General features: G+C 41.1%; 1 protein-coding gene across 4 annotated transcripts in view; it reads left to right on the top strand.

The window, feature by feature from the left end:
- Cpeb1 (cytoplasmic polyadenylation element binding protein 1) overlaps positions 1 to 20092 on the top strand; it is a 78630-nt gene that overhangs the window by 8712 nt on the left and 49826 nt on the right. For all 4 annotated transcript variants that reach the window (XM_074061472.1, XM_074061473.1, XM_074061469.1 and 1 more), the window contains exon 2: positions 3560 to 3734. Coding sequence is in view for 2 of the 4 variants with exons in the window: in XM_074061469.1 (XP_073917570.1) it covers positions 3560 to 3734 (175 nt within the window). In the remaining 2 variants the exon portion in view is untranslated. The remainder of the gene's footprint in view (positions 1 to 3559; positions 3735 to 20092) is intronic.

Below are 20092 nucleotides of genomic sequence, written 5' to 3'. Positions count from 1 at the left end.
GCAGTTTTATTACTTACATTTTTGCATGAAAGACTTGAGATGGAGGACCAACGAGAAAGTTAAACATAGAGAAACATTTCTTCTCTCCCCTCCCTCTTGCTGTGTAGCCAACTGGTCTTGAATGCGTGATCCTCTTGCTCAGTTTTCCTGTAGAGGAGTGTTTTTTTACTAACAACAGTCAAGTTCAGAAGTTTGACATCCAGTGGCCTGGTGACTTCAAGCAAGGATGGCAATTTGGCTAGATGATTTATATTTTTTCCATAACGAAAACATTTATTCCTCATGAAAGACTAGCACTTCCTCATCTGTCTCCAAGTGAGGTTTTTCTATATGTGTGTTTACGTAAGGACTGTTTGTAGTGGCAGTAAACAGTATGCTCAAATCCTGACTGTAAATGTTAATGTTCACTTGTATCTATTATAAAGCCAAGGGAAATTGCCAGAGTACATTGCAGTAGAACCAGTTCTTTGGGCCATCTAAGTATATTACTTCCTGATGCTTTGGCTTATAAAAAACAAAGTCTGGATATTCATGACCAGTGCTTTTAACTAAAAAAAATCTGATTAAATGGAAAAAAAGTGTTCTCAAAAAAAAGTGTAAACACAGTCTGCTGAGGGTTTACTAGATCCCAATCCATGAACCACGCCCCCCCTCCCTTTTTTTTTTTGATGATGGTACCAGGGTTTGAATTCAGGGACTTGCACTTGCTAGGCTCTGCCACTTGAACTCCCAGCCCTTTTTTGCTTAAGCTATTTTTCAGATGTCACATTTTTTGCCTAGGCTGGACTGTGTTTCTTCTACTTACAGCCTCCCTCATATGTACCCTACTGCACCCAGCTTGTTGGTTGAGATGGGGTCTCACTAACTTTTTTCCTGGGTTGACCTCCAATTGTGGTCCCCACAAGTAGCTGGGATTATAGATGTGAACCACTGCACCCGGGGCATGGACCCCACTTCATCTGGAGGAGTTAACTGTGCCCTTTGGACAGTCTTGCAGAAATCTCTCAATTGGCTTTTGATGAAGTGACAAATTGATAGATGATTGGCAGTAATAGTCTTGAAGGAGTTTATTTTTTTTATTTAAAAGCAAATCAAGTGAAAATTCAGATGGTAGAGTTGGCATTCATTTGTGACAACTTCACATCTCCCAAGCCCGGATTTGGACTATGGAATGGCCATCACTATACTGAACCCAGAGTATGGCATCTAAGGCAAGGCCGGTCTTCAAATTAGGCCATTCTAGATTTGCTCTGCTGACAAATAAGTATGACATTCTGGGTTGTCATCTTGTTCTTGAGCAAACATGCACATGGAGTGGTTCGGATTGTTTTATTATTTCTTGGCCTTTTGGCTAAGATCAAGTGTAGATTTTTATTTTTTGGTGGCACTGGGGCTTGAACTCAGGGCCTCACACTTGCTTAGGCAGGTGCTCTGCTGCTTGAACCACTCCACCCAACCCTTTTCTTGTAATGGAGTTTTTGAGATAGGGTCTCGAGAACTTTTTGCCTGGCTGGCTTCAAACATCCTGATCTCTGCCTCCCAAGTAGCTAGCAGTACAGGCGTGAGCCACTGGTGCCTGGCTCTAAGTGTAGATTTTTAAAGAAGGAGTTACAAGTGATAATTTCAAATCATGGATGCAAAAAAAAAAGCCCTCAGTTATATGCTAAAAACAGTAAATTTCTTGAACCTGCTAAGATGAATTAGTTGAAAGCATACTTACAAGTCACACTGATTTTGTCACCTGTAAGGACTTGGTGTCCATAGATGGTGCCCACAGGCCACTAGAATGTTCATGGGGACATCCAGGGACTATTACGAAGTCTGCAAAGTAGGTGGTACCTTTATACCTTTGGTAGCTAAGCTCAGAGTAATAGACCTGGTATTAATCCAGAATCCTTGTTCTTTCTGCTTTTTGAAATAGTGATTTCACATTTTGAGGATGAGGAGCCTTCCTATGTGGAAAAAGAAATCCTGTTTTTTCAGGGGCTTTTCCTGCCAGGGCCTTGAGGGTCACAGCTGTAGGAAACCATTGTTTCACTGTTGGATTATCAGTTTTTGTTTGTTGAAGAGGAGAAAATTGGCCTGGTTCTTTATAGAGAGTCGTCCTGAGCCATATACTAACAGAACTAGTTTTATGTCACGACCTTTTCTTTTCTTCTTGCTGTATCTTCAGCTTTAATTTTTTTTTCTCTTCTAGCATTGCCAAGTAATCCTTCCTGTTGACCCCTGATTTTCAAATCTGTCTTAAAGCCTATTTTCCTGTTCATAGTGAAAGACCAACAAGAGGTCAGAGCTACAAATGGTCTCCCTTCATGGCAAAAGACACCCAAAAATAATAGCAGCTGCTATTATTGGCCATATAGAATAACCAAGAAGAACCATTTCCTTCCAGTTAAACATTGCTCTGCAGTAAGAACTGTATGTTGATCAGAGCTAGGATGGAAAGCCCAGAGCAAGTGGGACTATAGGGTGGGCAGCAAGTTTTGATTTTGAAAACGAGGAACAGTGAGTTCATTTAACTGGAATATCTGAAAGGATCAGTGTATTGTATGAATGATTTAGGTTTTAATCAGTTATGTTCATTTGTATGGTACCTTTAGTATTTTAAGCTTAAGTCAAATGACTAAGAGGGAGAATTAAAGGCTACCAGGCCTGGACTCTTCAAACAAAGATCTAACTGTCTTAGGTCTATAGTACATTTTTCCTCATTTAATGAGTAAATGATCCTTTTCATCCAAGATCTCTGTGGTAGATTGGCTCCATGATGCAGCGACAACACTGCTGATGGATAATGTTAATGTGGTCAGCACGTAATTACGTGCCAGGCCTTGTGCTAAGTGTGGTGTGTGTTGAATCCCAGCCCTCTGTGAAATAGCCTGTTGCTACTTAAGTACTGCGGTAGAACTGCTCTCCATCCGACAGTACTGGCTTTATTTTTTCTTTCAACTTGGTCATCAGAGGAAACATTGGGGGCTGGTGTACAATTTATTGGTTTTTAAATGTATTTACAGGGATGTGCAGCCATTACTATAATGTAACTTTAGAATCTGTCACCTTAAAAAAAAAAAAAAAGCCTTGTAACCATTAGCTAACACCCAATATCCTCACACGCTGTCTCTAGCCTAGACAAGTAATCTTCAGATTTCTTACTCTGAATGTTTCATATAAACACCCATGGTACATTGTCACTTAGTGTTTTGGTGGTTTGTCCATGGTGTCACGAGTCTCAGTACTACATTCCCTCATGCCAGACACTGTTCCAGTGTACAGAAGAAGGTTTGAACCACGGTTGTCTGCTTCTGATGCTTATGCTGTTGCTACCTTGTCATGCTAAATCCTGTGTGTCCCTCTGGGTTAGAAGGTTTTTGAGAAAATAACCTTTACATTTTGTTTGGTACTCTTACAGTTCTCTGAGTACTTTGCTCATGGTAAACACTCATTTAGTACTCTAATATATTAGATAGGTGGGAAACCCAAGTCCTTGTTACTTGTCTGATTCAGTGTTGCTGTACTTACATAATGAGCGTACAAAACCTCCATGTCTCTTCTCCATGTCCAGGAAGAAGAGGTGGGCAGTATAAAGGACTGCTGGGACAGCCGGGAAGCACCTGCGCTCTCCACGTGTAGCAATGCCAGTATCTTTCGAAGGATAAATGCTATCTTGGACAATTCTCTGGATTTCAGCAGAGTCTGCACTACGCCCGTAAACCCGAGGATTCGAGATCGTTTGCCAGGTGATTTAGAGTTGGAACTTGGGATGTACTAGGCTGTGTACAGAACTGCTGTTCGGCAGTGCACAGAGGTCTTCCTGGGAAGTCTCTGGCAGCACTTGCCCCTTTTATGGTTTGTTTTGTGATTGGATCCCCCTCTGGGTGAAGACTGTTAGAATACAGAAGTCTCTTTAATATAACTTAATTAGCTAATTTATGTTTTTCAAGACAAGGTCTCACCGTGTAGTCCGCGCTGGCCTAGGACTTATGATATAGCCAGGCTACCCTCAAACTTGTGATCCTCTTGCCTCAGCCTCTGGAGTGCTAGGATTATAGGTGAGCACCACCATGCCTGTCTTGGAAATCTATTTTATGATCCACAAGAAGATCGTGAAAGAAGGAAAGAACAGAGGTAAAACAAGAATATTTATATATATGGGAATATAATGTGAATCATGTATCAATTATAGATTTCCTACTATCCGTATGAAAAAAGCAAAAGGAAACAGATACAATCAATTTAATGTTTAGCTCAACAAAAATATTTTCATGTCAATATACAATCAAAATAAAAACTTATGAGAGAGTTACATCTTTTTGTTGGTACTAAAGTGACTTTAATATCACAATATCGATGAGTTACATTTTGAAGCTCAGTAGCCACATGGATGCTGTAGCTCTTAAATGTTTTAATAGCTTCTAAACATGAGCAAAGCTCGAGAGGCTTTTAGTTTCTATGTTATGTGCAGTTTCGTGGAGGAGAACGCTGTACCTCCTGAAGATCGCTTGAAGGAAGCGTCCTCTTTCATAACCTTTGTGGGAGTTATAGCATGTTCTAAGAACATTGATGGGTTTTTCTTTTTTTTTTTTTGTGAGACTGGAGTTTGAACTCAGGGCTTTATACTTGCAAAGCAGGTGCTCTGCTGCTTGACCCATAACTCTAGTCCATTTTGCTGTAGTTATTTTGGCGATGGAGTCTTGAACTAATTGCCCAGGCTGGTCTCTAACCTTGATTTTCCTGATTTCAGCCTCCCAAGTAGCTAGGATTACAGACAGGCATGAGCCACTGGTGCCTGATTATGTTTTTCATTTTTAAAATGGACTTTGAAAAAGTTTGGCAACAAGGTTTCCCAGAACAAGGATTGATAATTGCCATATAGCTATACATTCTTTATTTTTTTAACTTGGCCTTGGAAGTATTTCCCACGAAGATCATTTGAGGGAGAGGCTCTTTAAGAAGGAAACTGAGCCAGGTGCCAGTGGCTCACACCTGCAATCCTAGCTACTTGGGAGGCTGAGATCAGGAGGCTCTCTGTTGGATGCCAGCTTGGATAAATAGTTCTCCAGACCCCCATCTCTTAAAATAGCCAGAGAAAAATAGTATGGAGGTGTGGCTCAAGTGGTTTGCAAGCGTGAAATGCACCTCCCACCCCCAGCCCCCCAGGAAAGGAAACTGATTAGTGGCATATGTAGAATTCAGTTTTGTTAAATTGTACAGAAGGCACAGGAGAGAATGGCATACAGCAGAAGGTGGAACTTGTCTCATCTACCTTCCAAAAACGTATGTGTACTGTAAACCGCAAGCTAACTCGTCTTTCTGTTTGCTTATGCTGAGTCAGGAATTCATAGTGGTCTTAGTTCTGATACAAGCTCTGGTTTTAAATTGCAGGGGTGGCACTTCAGTAAGAATGACAGTCAGGCTGGGACATAGCTCAGTGGCAGAGCGCAGGGTTAGCATGTGCAAGGCCCTGAGTTTGATTCCCAACTGCACTAAAAAAAGATGGTCAGCAGTGGCTTAAGACAAGCTAGAGACCTTTCCAGTTGACAGGAAAGTACTTTTTGGCGAGTGCTAGGGTATTGAACTGTCTAAGGGAAAGGATTCAAGATTCAGTGTTTGATGAGGGAAGAGCTTTCAGGAGGCCTGTTTGCAGGGACCCCAGGCTTCAGGCAGTGGCTGGCCAAACTACAAGGGATACAGGGTGTATGTCTAAGAAGTGCCATGGGAGTGGGAAGAGGATCTTGAAAAAAAATTGGGAGATTTACCTTCTGTGCTTGACATTGGACAGTGAGATAGAGGTCAGTTTTCCCAACAGTGTAACAGAATGGTACCTGTCCAACTTGCCCCATGGGCTTCTTAAGGTGCTCAGATAAGAAGAAACACTGCAGATGTAAGGGAGCTCAGATGTAAGGATTGTGGGAGAGGTTCTGGTCAAGGTCACTGGGGCTCTGTGCCCTTCACCCACCCCCATCCTCTGCCTGGTTAGCGTTCTTCCTGCTCCCATCTGGGGTGTGGGCTTAGGTGGGCCCTGTTGAGTCAGTGAGGCAGGGAGCGGCCTGCAGAGAGCTGCTTTCCTGCTTTTCTCCTGCAAGAGACCTGAGTAGACCCAACCCCAGCAGAAACGTCAGCCTGTGGCTCGTGAGGCAGTCGAACCTTAAGAAACACCTGCACGTAGAGTTTCTGATCCAAAGTGTGTGAATTACAAGAACGCAAATGAGCTGAGCAACAGAATGTTAAGAAGGTGGTAATGGAATCACACATGGGAATGCCTGCAGCACCGAATGAGTTTATGGAGACTCGGATGGGAAAGGAAGGCAACCACAGGCTTGGAAATGAAAAGAGCAAAGTGTTAGCATGGTCTGAGTACATACACGTGTGTGCACACGTTAAAGGTTAGAGTAACATGTACTAACATTAAAGTTAAGGACAGCTTTTCTGTAGCCTTTTCCACTAGTTCTTCTGTAACAAAGACTTTTGTAGTTGTAGTTGTATATCCCAGTAGCATTTCATATTGCTGTTGGTGTTTTGCATAGATGACATTTTATTTTCTCACTGGCTCCAACTTCAGATAAAAGGTCCTGTGGTTACTGGAGTGTGAACTCAGGACCTCACACCCTCAGTCCTTTTGCTTTAGTTATATTTTTAGGGTCTCATGGTTTTGCCACAGCTGACCTCAGACTGTGATCCTATCTATGGTCTCTGTGTGGCTGGGATTATAGGTATGCACTACCAGTCTAATTTGTTTGTTGAGATGAGGTCTTGCCAACTTTTTGTCTGAGCTGGACTCAAACCTCAGTCCTCCTGATTTGTGTCTCCCAAGAAGTTGGGATTCTAGGTTTGAGCCACTGTGCCTGGCTAAAAGGGGTTTTTACTACTGTCTTGCTGATGTTTTATTCATACTTGGTTATCTGTCAAAATTAACTCATTTCAGGTAACTTTGCAGAAGTTACGTACACTTCTTTGCACTTGATCAGAGTTTGCGTGCGAATCACTTGCAAGGTTGTATGCTAGCTATAACAAAGTACACATTGTGTGGTATGCATTGAGAGTGGAAACGAGCATTCTCAGTTGGTGGACCATTATTGGAAAAGTGCTGTGACGGGATCAGAGGAGGGAGAGGCCACATGGTTAGGGACTACAAGATACTTAGGTGACACAGTGTTTGAAAGAGACTTCAAGATATTAAAGTCACTCAATTTTAGTGTAGCTGCATATTGAATGGATTTTTTTTCTGTTGCTCCAGCATTAACCATGAAGACCCAAAACTAAGAATGAAGAGTGTTAAGTAACCTTTGGTATAATGAGAGTCCTGAAGTGGGGGTGGGGCTGAGGGTGTGGCTCAGTGGTAGTGGTAGAGTTGTTGATGGGAGGCCCTGGGTTTGATCCCCAACACCATAAAAGAAAGTAAAAGGTGGGGGCCCTTGGGGCTTGCCAAAAACCCACATAACTGGTCTGCTGCCACAAACACCTGGGTCCTTTCCTGGTCTGTACAATCACTGTAGGACCTCATAGCGATGGTGGCATTAGGTGATTCCCACCCCTCAAAGCGCAGAAAGGCGGGGCTGGATACCACGTCCGCTGTCAAGCCGAGCACGGGAGTGCCTCCCATGAGAAGCATTTGTATGGATTAAGGTGTTTCCAAGAAAGCAGGCAAGGTGGAGCCCCTGGTTACACAGCATACTTGTCTGCTTCTGACTGAGTAGAGATGAATGAGAAGTTGGGGGGCTGGGGAGGCACGAAAGGAGGGAGGGTAGCTGGAGCTGGCTGGATTTTCCCAGTTGACAAAAAAGAAAGCTGTGATTTCCCATGGTTTAGGAGGTTCTGTAAAAGGCCTTTTTTGGTTCATATCTCACTAAGAAGGCACAAGGGAGGTTGGGGACTGGGATGGGATTGGGTGGGGCTGGAAGACCAGTCCAGGGCTGGGGGAAATGAGTATGAGTGGACAGGTGGTTAAAGCACTAATGCACTGACTTTTAGTTTTATTTTTGTGGTACTGGGGAATGGACTCAGGACCCTGTGCTTGCTAGGTGAGCATTCCAACCACAATAGCCATACTGTTGTCTTTTTCAGTTTCTCAAATAACCTCATGCTACTTTGTCAGAGCTGGCCTTGAACTACCATCCTCCTACCTCTGCCTCCTGTGTAGCTAGGGATTACAGGTGTGTTCTAGCACATCCTGCTGGAGTTTTAAGTAACTGTGTATAAAGGAATGAAAGCCGGGAAGATGTTACTAGGGGGCATCTGAACTGTTGTAGGATAGAGATTAATATAGTGTGGTTGGGGTAATGACTGCTGAAAATGTTTGATGTGAATTCACTGAGATGAGACTTACCCAAAATCAGTGAAAATAGCCTGGAGGTTTAGGAAAGGAATTGATTAACCAAAGTAGTTCACCCTAAGGTTTTAGGACTAATATACTAATTTTTAAGGTTTTTTTTTTTTTTTTTTTAGATGAAGTATGGTTCACATATAAAAAAGCACTCAGGTGTGAAGAACTCTAACTTTGTTAAACTGAACACAACCAGCGCCCAATTCTGCAGCATCTGCTTACTTTTAATTTATGATAAAAGAATTGTATAGTCGTAGCCTGATACTGAATTTCTGGCTTCCTTTTTATTCTTCAGGGTTATAGTCAGAGTCATTACTAAGTTATAAAGTTCTGTAGAGTTACCAAAACTAAGTTTAGTACATTTAGTTTCACTAATAGGAGATGACTGAAGTTACTCTCAGCGAATCTTGTTTCCCATGAACTAAATCTCTGTGGAGTGTTAATATACAGTTGTAAGTGATAAAGATTTAACTTTTTATCAAAGTATAGAATCTGCCAGTTTCCCATCGGAACCAGAAAAATCCTATTTTTCAACAGGCCTTACAAAGCCACTCTTTGTTACACCAGAGTGCTAACATGTTACACAAACTGTTCCCAACCTTGACTCGAGACCAGTGCAAATATATTATTAGGGCCTGCCCCATCTGCAGTACTCTCTACCTTTGGGCCCTAATACTGGCATCAGCCTTCATGGTCTAAAAGCAAACCATATCTGGCAAACTGATGTCACTCATATTCCCCAGTTTGGCACCAGAGTACTTCACTTCTGTTTTGTTTCCAGTTTTACCATCAACAGGTTTGATCTTCACAAACTGTAAAAAGCAGAGCAAACATGAATAAAATGAAAGTACTTCACCTGACAGGTGAGAAATAAGTCAGAGTTTGTCCCTCCCTACATACTAACCATTCTCAGTGTTGTAGGTCCAGCTGAATTCCACAAGAAATGTGTACCTTCTACTATTATCAACATCTCCCCCTCCAGATGTAGGTTTGTTGCCACCAGTGAACCTCAGTAAGGATTTTGAGTCTGATCCTGTTGATCTTGTTTGAAAAGATACACCTACCTGCACTGTCTCTGTCACACACCCTTTATATATATTTGTATTTACACACACACAAGCATAAGTATACTACTTCATGAATCTTGATATGAGCACATCCTGTGTAACTTGGTTACAAAGGCAAAAATAAACAATATTCAGGGAGTCCCCTTGCATCCCTTCCCATGTCTGACACATGAATTGTAATCACAATTTCACATCTATGTACTTTAACTTTATATATAAGTGAACTTATATATATGTACTCACTAGCTAGGAGATTCATCCACGTTGCAGCCAGTGATGTGTATCGTCCGTTTTCATTGCTGTGCAGTATTCCATTGCATGAACTTTCAGGTGTTTGAGAAGTCCAAATTTTGGACTCACTGTGAACAGTACTGCTAGAGGGGTCTTCTGGAATTTGTCCATTGGATCCACTCTTGGGACATATGCCATAGGCCAGCATCTGCTCAGCAGCCATCCCAGTGCACACTCACTCACTGTGGTAACTTGTGAGTTCCCTCTTTACCGACTGCTGATAGCCTTTTTCCCTGGAGCCATCTTGGTCAGTCTCTGTGGTTTTGACTGTCACTTCCCTTGTGACTGGTGAGGTTGAGTGCCTTTTCATGTTTACTGGCCTCCGGGTGTCCTCTTTCCTGACAGCCTCTTCAGGTCTGAACCATCACTTTCCTTATGGTTATCTGCTTTTTTCCTTTCTTACTTGTGGCAGTTCCTTACACATTCTGTAGTTCTTTCTGTGAAATGTGTATCAGAAATACTGTCTTCCAGTCTATGGCTTGCCTTTGGACTCTTTTCCAGAGCAGCGTCATGGTGATGCCCAGGCTGGCCTCAAACTCATGGGCTCATGTTGTCCTCCTGCTCAGCCTTCCCAGTAGGTGGGATTGTAGGACATGGCACTGCACCCACCTTGTGCTTTGATTTTTTTTTTTTTTTTTTTCGAGGCAGGGTTTCATCACCTTGCCCGGACTAGACTTAAATTCCTGGGTTCAAGTATTTACTGCCCCAGCTTCCCGAGTAGGGGGGATTACAGACTGCACCAGCCACCATCTTTGTACTCTTGTCAGTATCTTTTAAGCAACAGAAGGCTTGTCTTTATTTTTGTCAATGCTGGAGACCAAGCTCAGGACCTCATGCTTCACCACCTCACCACTGAGCTACATCCCCGCCCCAAACTTGACTTTTCCCACTGTGCTTAGTGTCTTGTGTTCTGTTTAACACACGTTTGCTTATTCCAAGGCCATGAGGATAATGTATATTTCATTTCAAGAACTTTGCTTTACCTCCTTAACTTAGATTGGCAGCTCATCTGAAAGTTAGTTTTGTGCACTGTGTACAGTAGAGTCAGTAATTGTTTCTTTGTGGTTAGCAGTTGACCCAGCACGTTTTAGGGGGAAGCCCTTATTAGTTGCAGGGCCATGTCCTCTTTCTCACAAATTCAGGTGTCTGTAGTATGTGCACATACCCGTTTCCATCTAGTTATGGTAGCTTTAACAGATTTTGATAGTTGCTAGTGAATTTCTTCAGCTTTGTCCTGTCTGGTACTTGGCTTTTCTTGAAAAGCTTGCTAGGCCTGCCCATACGCTCTGCTGGGATTTTGATTGGGATTGCGTCAGATCTTGGAAACAATTTGTGGGTGATTGATAGGTTAGCAAGTCTTCAGTCCATGGAGCTGTCCCATCTCTTCACTCACCATGTCTTTTAGTTTTTCGTTGTTCGTTAGGTATGTCTCTAGGTTTTATGGATTTTTTAATTTTACTGTGCTGGGTGGGAGTACAGTGTGGCATTTACAAAGGTTCTTACAATATATCAAATATATCTGTTTGAATTCACCCCCTCCACCTCGATGGATGTTTGTGATGTTATTATAAATGATACTTTTTAGGGTCATTTTCTACTTGCTCCTGCTCAACATTCTTCTCTATGTTGTGGGCTCCAAAACTGGATATGCAGGTTTCAGGCCTTTGGGTCCCTGTCACATGCAAATGAAGCTTACAGTGTTTTGTCTTCTAAATACTCTGTAATTTGGGGATGTAAGTCACTGTATTACTTTTGTGTTACAGTGGGCTTTGGAGGATGTGTGGAGAGACTGGGATTTAGGTAGCTAACAATTTTCCCCAGAAAGTGGTCTTGCTTATCTTGTTGGAAAAATACATATATGTACTCACACACATACATATATGTATTTTTAAGATAAACTTATTTTAGAATAGTTTTCAATTTATAGAGGGTATGGTGGTGCACATCTGTAGTTCCGGCACTTGGAAGACGGAGGTGTGAGCGATGGTACAGAGCGTTTCTGTATATCTAGCCCAAATTCCCCTACTGCTAGCATCTTACATTAGCGTGGTGAATTTTCACAGCTAGGGAGCCACTGTTGGTACTGTAGTCTACACATATGTTTTATGTTTTACCTGAGGTCCTCTTTCTGTACCAAGATCCTGGCAAGGGATCAGGTGACCTTTACTATCTGGTCTGTGTAGGCTCTTTTAGACTGGGTCAGTTCCTCAGACTTGTCTTGGTTTTGATCACTTTGATAGTTGTGAGTAGTGTTGGTTACACTAAGAAAAAAATGAAAGCATATACCTTTATACATGGTTGTACACAGATGTTTACAGCCTCTTAATTTATACGAGCCACAAACTGGGAACACTCAGGTCCATCGGGTGAATGGATCAACAGATGTGGTATGTCAATACAGAAGAAACTACTAGGCAATGAAGGTGACTGAAACGTTGACGCATGCTGCAACATGGATGAATTGTAGGATACTTATGCTCTGTGAAAGAAGCCAGACAAAGGAAGTCTGTAATGCGTAATTCCGTTTGCATGGAATTGTAGAAAATGCCAGCTAACCCCTAATGACAGAAGGCAAATCGGTGGTGGTGGTTGGCTGGGGCAAGGAGCCCAGAAGGTGGTAGGAAGCAGTTCAGGGGTGATGGTGCATTAATAAACCAATCTTGGCATGATGGTGATACCAGTCACCTGTGCATACACACGAAGAGTACACATTTTAAATGTACTCACTATATGTCAGTTACACCTCAACAAAGCTGTTACTATTTTGAAGCAATTGCCTTTGGTAGGATTTAAATGCATGTGTTGTTGTTATAGAGTTTTTTAACCTTTAAATGTCTAAAACCAAGAAAGAATATAAGATTATATCTATGTGCCTCCTATTCATATTCAACACATTAAAATTTTCTTTTGTTTCAGAGTTTTTTATGTAGCATAAACATCAAATACAAAATTTGCACGGAAGTAACTCCTCCCCTACTCCTTCTCCTAGCGGTCATAACTCCTGAAGTTGGTGTATTTCCTTCCCAGCTGACTGATGCTTTTACATATGAGTCCATAAACGGTATTTTGTGTGTATTTCACCTTTTATGTAAATAAGATCCACATCCAGGAAATTGCATAATTGAAGTATACAGCTGGGAGGTAGGGACGTAGTACAGTGGTAGAGTGCTTTTATACACTCAAAGTTCCCAAGTTTGTTCGTTCACCACCACCACAAAAAATAAAATCTATATAAAAGCCTGATGCCAGGGGCTCATGCCTGTACTCCTAGGTGATCGGGAGGACTACAATTTGAGACCAGCCTAGGCAAATAGTTTATGAGGCCCCATCTCCAAAATAACCAGAGCAAAATGGGCTGGAGGTATGGCTCAAGCAGTAGAGTGCCTGATTTGCAAGTGTGAAGCCCTGATTTTAAACCCCAGTCTCTCAAAAAAAAAAAAAAAAAAAAAAGTGGGTAAATTATCACAAAGCAAATGCACCTGGGTGACCAAGGTCAAGTCAAGAAATTCAATATTCAATATTACCACCCCCAAGAAGACTCCCTGCCCTCTCCTGATGGTCATGTGTCTTAAAACTACACTGTAGACAGTGTTTTCTGGTATTTGCTTTTTTTCTGCGTGTCACTGTATTTATAATGCATACGTGTTCCTGTTTGTAAGTCAGATTAGTGCTATGTAGTGTACTTTACAACTTCTTGTAAAGGTAAATATTTAGTCTTACAGTGTTTTGCAATTATAAACAGTTTTGAGTGAATATCTTAGTTTACAGTTCTGCCACAATTTCATGATTTTCTTCACATCCTTGTCATACTTTGGAGTTGGTGTAAATTCAGGCCAATTTTGGTTTTATTCGTATTATGAAATCGCAGTTAAAAGAATACACGTAACACTCGATCTGGAACCGACCTAGAAAAGGTTCTAGAACTGTGCCCGTGCTGTCTCACTGATTTGTCTCTTGAGGCTGCATGTATGTCATTGAAACATCTGACTCTAGTGAGGTCATCCTCTGTCTGCCGAGAAACACCATGCAGGGTGGCGTGGTCCTTGCCTCTGAAACTTCACACGGGTTCCTGCCTCCCATGTTGCATAACCCACTGGGCTGTATGGGGTCCTTCTTGACTTTCACTGTTTGTGGACCTACATGTGATACTGTACGCATATGTATCTTAAAATGGAATGCGTAAGAGCAGTTTTGAGAAACATAGTTAGTTTGCTTATTTTGTAATAAATTCTTGGGGTATGGACGACCTGAGAACAAATCCTGCTGTGCCATTTAATTGCTCTGACCTCGGCCAACTCTGAGTTTAAGTTTTCCTGAACAGCATCACAGAATCAGTGCCAGTACCCATTTACAGTGGTTTTGTGAAGCTGGAGTAAGATATTTGTGTTGAAGACCTAAAATCTGTGTAACTACACTTTGTCACTAGGCTGTGGTCGGGAGTATGGTGGTGTAAGTACATAAAGAATGCAGTTGTGAGAGCACTGTTGGCATCATGTATTCAAGAGAAAGATTGAACTCCAGGTGGTTCCTGTTTACACTGAAAGTCTTGAGGAATATAAGGACCGGATATTAAATATCCCTGCATTCCGAGTCCTCATTTCTGGGTCTGGTGCATGGTATAGGCAAATCTCTAATTGCTTAATGAATGCTCACCTTTCTCAAAAACTTCCCTAAGCTGAAAGAGGCACTCATTTCATGTTCAAAGGAATCATACCCTGTACATCCAGTACTGATAGCATCTAGGATTTTAGGTGCAGTTTCCTGTGTGTGTATATTTGTGTACACAGTTGTTGCTTATTTATTTATCTATCTATTTTTGGTGGCACTGGGTATTGAACTCAGGGCCTCACACTTGCTAGGCAGGTGCTCTTACCACCTGAGCTATTCCGCCAGCCCTATCATTGCTTATTTAGATGTTTGTATTTTTACTGGTTTCCAGGATAATCCCTGGGGTTTGTTTCATTCTTGGACTAGGACAATTATAAGTTGTTAAACATAGAACACATATGCAAAAAGTTGATAATTGTATATTGTAATTTCGGTTAACACCCACCTGAAGAAATGGGACATTGCCAGCACCCCAGAGGTCCCATTTCCCCTAATGAATGTATGTCCCTTTTCCTTAGATGTAACCTTTATCTGTCGTTTTCTGTTTTATCATTGTGCACATGCCACAGAAATAGTAAAATTTGAACTTTGTACTGTGTGCATTCTGTTATGACTAGCTGTTTATGAAATTCCATGTGTGTACTACTACTGTGGTTTTTTTTTTCAAATTCATGGCTGCCATATTAAGAAATAATTCACAATTTCTCAGTTCTGGTGTTTGACGTTTCAGTTGTTTCTGGTGTTTTGGTAGAGATGCTATGAACATTCTTGTGTGTAAATTCTGATATGTAAGTTATCTAGATATATACCCTGCAGTAATATATTAAGGAATAGGATCTTCAAAATTAATAGTTAACACCACAGACTTTTCCCCAGAGAGCTGGAACCAGTCTCCATTCCCACCACAGGGCTGTCAGTGCCAGCTGCTTCACTTCCTTTCCAACCACTAGTCTTTTTCAATAGCTTTTCTTTTTTATGGAGTGGGGATAGGTACTGGGGTTTGAACTCAGAGCCTCAAGCTTGCTACCATTTGAGCCCAGCTGTTTTTTGTGTTGGGTATTTTTTGAGGTGGGGTTTCGCAAACTATTTGCCTAGTTTGGCCTCCAACCATGACGCACTTGATTTCTGCCTCCTGAGTAGCTAGGATTATAGATGGGAGCCACCATGCTTGACTCAAGTAGCTATTTTTGTGTAGTGATCATGCAATATGGTTTTAATTGTATTTTTCTGATTACCTAGGTGAGCATTTTCAGGTCTTTATTGGCCATCTCCAGCCTTACTCTGCAGTGTGCTGCTACAGGTCCATTTATATTCGTAACTCTTTTTGTTTGCATGCGTGTGGGGAAGGGAAGAAGACTAGGATTTGATCTCAGGGCTTCACAGGTGCTTGCAAATCAGGTGCTAGAAAAGCAGATGCTCTACCACTTGAGCCACATCTCATTTTGCTCTGGTTATTTTGGAGATGAGTTCGGTCTCATGAATTGTTTGCATGGGGTGGCCTCCAACTATAATCCCCACCTCAGCCTCCCAAGTAGCTAGGATTGCAGGTGTGAGGCACCAGTGCCCAGCTGCATTCATTCTTTTTTTTTTTTTTTTTTTTGGGATCTATTTGTTATGGGGAGGACTCATTGGGACAATTCCAATTAGACTTATATTGTACATTACATTGCCCCCATTGTCTCTCACATTCAGCCTCCTCCCCCTGCGTTCTTCATTCTTAGCAGACTCCTTGGTCAGGTGCATGCATCACCAGCATCTTCCAGTTTTTGGTTTGCTGCTTTAGTCTTCTAATGTTTCACTGGACCTAAGTTCCTCCTTTTAAGGTAATTCATTTATTGACCTTCATAGTTAGCACTTTAATTTTGCACTTCAGGAATAAAGATACTCTTGTGTTCTCTTAGAAAAACTGATTTTTCTTTTGATTAATGTTGTAGATGTTATTTAAATTTTTCTAATTGTTTGTGTGTGGAAAGAAAAGCTTTTCTTACATTTTCTTACTCAGTGACCTTACTGTTTAGATTCTTTTGAAGATTCTTTCTCCTTGCCTAGTGAGGTTATCTGCAGATGATAATTTTAGTTCTTTCAGTCCTCCTTTTTCTTCCGTACCCTTTTTCACTGGCTCGGATATAGTAAGCAGTCAAAATTTTACAATAGTGTGCTCAAGTTTTTGTGGATATTTTTCAAATGATTAATGAAATGGTTTTGTTGTCAGAATTTTCTGAGAGGGTTTCAGGAAAAAAGTCATGAGTGAGGCTTGTTATTTTTTTCTGCAGCTATTTGTTTGACTTCTCTCCTTGATTCCATAAATGTGTGAATAACATTCAGAAAGGAATAAATTACAAAGTAGAGCCACCTTTATACCTGTGATAAATCCAGGTTCTTTCTCTCATACATTGCGTATTGCTGCATCTGGCTTGTACATGTTGTCTTCAGGATTTTCATGTCCTTGTTTTTTAGAGATCAGCTTGTTTTATCCTTTCTTAAAATATCCTTGATGACAGAGTCAGGTTAACTTCATGAAGAAACTAGGGAGTTCCTTTTTCTCCCCCCATTATTTGCAAGTTTGTATAAAATATACAGTATTACTCCTTAAATTTTGGTGTAACTTACTGAAGAAACCTTTTGGGCATGAAGTTTCTTTTTCTGTGTAATGGGTTTTCTTTGAGACAAGGTCTCTTGAACTGTGTGCCTGGACTGGCCTCAACACGTGATCCTCCTGATCTCTGCCTCTTGAGTAGCTAGGATTACAGGAGTGAGCCACTGACGTTTGGCTGTCTTTTTTCTTTTTTTAAATTATGGATTCAGCTTTTTGATTGTTCAGACTTTGTATTCTAAGTCTTGGTAAGCTATGTTTTTCTAGGAATTTCTCCATTGCCTTTTAAATTTTATCATAAGGGGGGCTGAAATCAGGGCCTCACACTTGCAAGGCAGGTGCTGTTCCACTTGAGCTGTGCCCCAGTCCTTTGCTTCCAGTTTGTTTTTTAAATAGGGCGTCATCCCAACTTTGCCTGACCAGTCACTGGTCAAGATCCTTCTACCTCCGCTCCCAAGCAGCAGGGACCACAGGTGTGTGCCACCACATAGCTTGGTTTCGAGATGGAGTTTGCTGACTTTGGCCTGGTCTGGTTCCAAACCTCTATCCTCCAGTCTTCACCTCCTTAATAGCTGAGATTACAAGTATGTACTGCTATGCCTGCCCCAACATTCAACTTTTTGAGGAACTGCTAGACTTTAACTTTTTAAATTTAATTGGTGTTAAGTATATGTGTAAATAGCCTCTTCTAATGCTTGGGGATTCCCAGTGTTCTTGACATTGGTAATTTATTTCTTCCTTATTTGTTTCATTCATGTCTTTAAGTGAAATCTTGACTTTGATTTATCATTGCAGTGTGGATAATTAAATGAAGCTTATGACATTGCTCGCCTTAAATTACTTTGTGCTGTGTCGTTTTATTCTCCCACCTGCAGTGTTTCAGGGTTTAAGTTTTCCCACATCCTCAAAAGTAATCTCAGAAAAAGTAAAATAACAAAAAACCCCAAGAAGACAAAAAAAAAACCAAAAACCAAAAAAGCCATCCCAAGTGGTATGAGCTCTTAATTCCTTTTCTTACCCTCCCCCCTCTCTCCCTGCTCCCCCTCTCTTTCCCTGCTCCCCCCCCTCTTTCCCTGCTCCCCCCTCTCCCTCTGCTCCCCCCTCTCTCTCCCTACTCCCCCTCTTTCTCTCCCTGCTCCCCCCCTCTCTCTCCCTGCTCCCCCCTTCTCTTTTCTTCTTCCCTCCCTCAAGGCCTTGTGAATGCTGAACGTGAATTCTACCAACGGCTACCTGAAGCTTTTCTTTTTTTCAATTGTATGTTGACAAATTATGATTGCATATACTTACGGTACAAAAATGATGTTAAAATTTATCAGTAAAATGTGGAATTAGTTAAATCAAGCTGATTAATGTGTTTGTCACCACAAATGCCTTTTGGGTAAGAACATCTCAAGTTTACTTCAGTCTGTTGGCATTTGTTCCACTCGCTGTGCTATGCAGTGTGTCTCAGGACTAAGTGGCCCTACGTGAGCTTGTCCCTGTGCTCCCGCCACCTGCCTTCCCGCCCTCCTGTCCACCCAAGTGTCCATATTCGTAAGACACTTAGTTCTGTGATTTTCTTGTGATGCTTTTGCTTGGTTTTGGAATCAGAAATACTGTCTTCATGACAGTGTTCCCTCAAAGTCTCCTGGCTTTTTGGAAAAGTTGATGAAGAATTGTTAATTACTTGTCAAGTCTGCAGTAGAAGTCACCAGTGAAGCCATCTTGTCCTGACTCTTCTTCTAGTTTCTTTTCTCATACTGGGCCATTCCCATTGCCTGTTTCTTTATGTTTGTAGGAGTTTGTTCATTTTGCCTAATATGTAATTGATAGACCCTTGATTGCTCAGAGTAATCTCTTGGGTTCTTTATCTCTTTCTTTTGTAGGGTTTTATTAATCTCCCCACTTTCATTTCTCATGTTAATAATTTGAATCTCTGATACATTTTTCTTGGTCAGTTTAGCTCAAGGTTTGTCAGTTTTGCTGATGTTTTTCAAAGAACGAATTTTTATTTTGTTTTTTTGTTCCTATAATTTTTCTAGCCTTTGTTTCATTTATTTGTGTTTTGATCTTTGTTATTTTCTTCTTTCTGCTCAATTTGGGTTTATTTTGCTCCTTTTCTAGTTTGCTGAGGTAAAATGCTAGCTTATTAGTTTTAAATCTTTTTCCTTCCAAATACTGCTTTTGCTGCATGCCATAAGTTTTAGGGTTTCTTCATCCCAAGTATTTTATAATTCCCTGTGATTTTTTTCTTAGCCCACTGTGAAGGATGTAGTGTTTATAATTCTCACATATTTGTGATACTTCTCATTTTCTTTCTCATTTTCTGATTCTACTCCTTTGTGGTCAGAGAGTGTACTTTGTATAATTTCAGTCTTCAAATTTATTGAGATTTTTTAACATTTTTATTAGCATACATTAGTTGTACAGGGTGCTCATTGTGACATTTCCATATTTAGGCTCATCCCCGAGGCTTGTTTGACAGCCAGCATGAGGTCCACATTGGAGAAGTTGCCCACACTCTCTGCGCTGGGTGTGTGTCACCTCACTGTCCTTCCTCCAGCTCTGCTGTCTGCCCTGTGCACTGTTGAGTTGTCTAACTTCCCCGTCCTCTGTTAGTTTGCCTGCGCTCATTCCTTGGGTTCACTGAAGTTTTATTTAGTTTTCTCCTCTTGACAGATTGACCTTTTGTCATTCTAAAGTCTCCTTTGTCTTTAGTAACAATTTTTGTCTTAAAATATGTTTTTTCTGGTGTTAGTACTCTAGCCCTCTTGGTTACTGGTTTTAAGGTACAGATTTTTCCATCCTTTTACTTTCAACCTGTTTGTGTCTGTGATCTAAAGTGTGCCTCTTGTATGCAGCATGTGTTTGGATCATGTTTTTAGAAATACATTTTGACCATCTCTGCCTTTTATTTGGAGTTTAATCCATGTGCATTTAATCCAGTTACTGATAAGTTAGTCTGCACATCTGTTGTTTTGCTTCTGTTTGCCATATATTTTATGTCTTTTACTCATACTTCACTGTCTGTGTTACATGTTTCTAGTATGAAATTTAATGAGATTGTAATTTCCTTTTCATTTCTTTTGGTATATACTTTTGCATCCTCTTGTGGCTGCCTAGAGGATTACAGCTAGCATCTTAATTTCTAACATTCTAGTTTAGATTAATCTATTTATTTTTATTTATGTAAAACTTTGCTGTAGTATTACTCCATCCTCTACTTTGTGCTGCTAA

The sequence above is a fragment of the Castor canadensis genome, chromosome 19 (assembly GCF_047511655.1).
Source record: "Castor canadensis chromosome 19, mCasCan1.hap1v2, whole genome shotgun sequence".
Taxonomy (NCBI): Eukaryota; Metazoa; Chordata; class Mammalia; order Rodentia; family Castoridae; genus Castor; species Castor canadensis.
The sequence above is the reverse complement of the archived record's forward strand: the minus strand, read 5'-3'. Positions and strand labels throughout refer to the sequence as shown.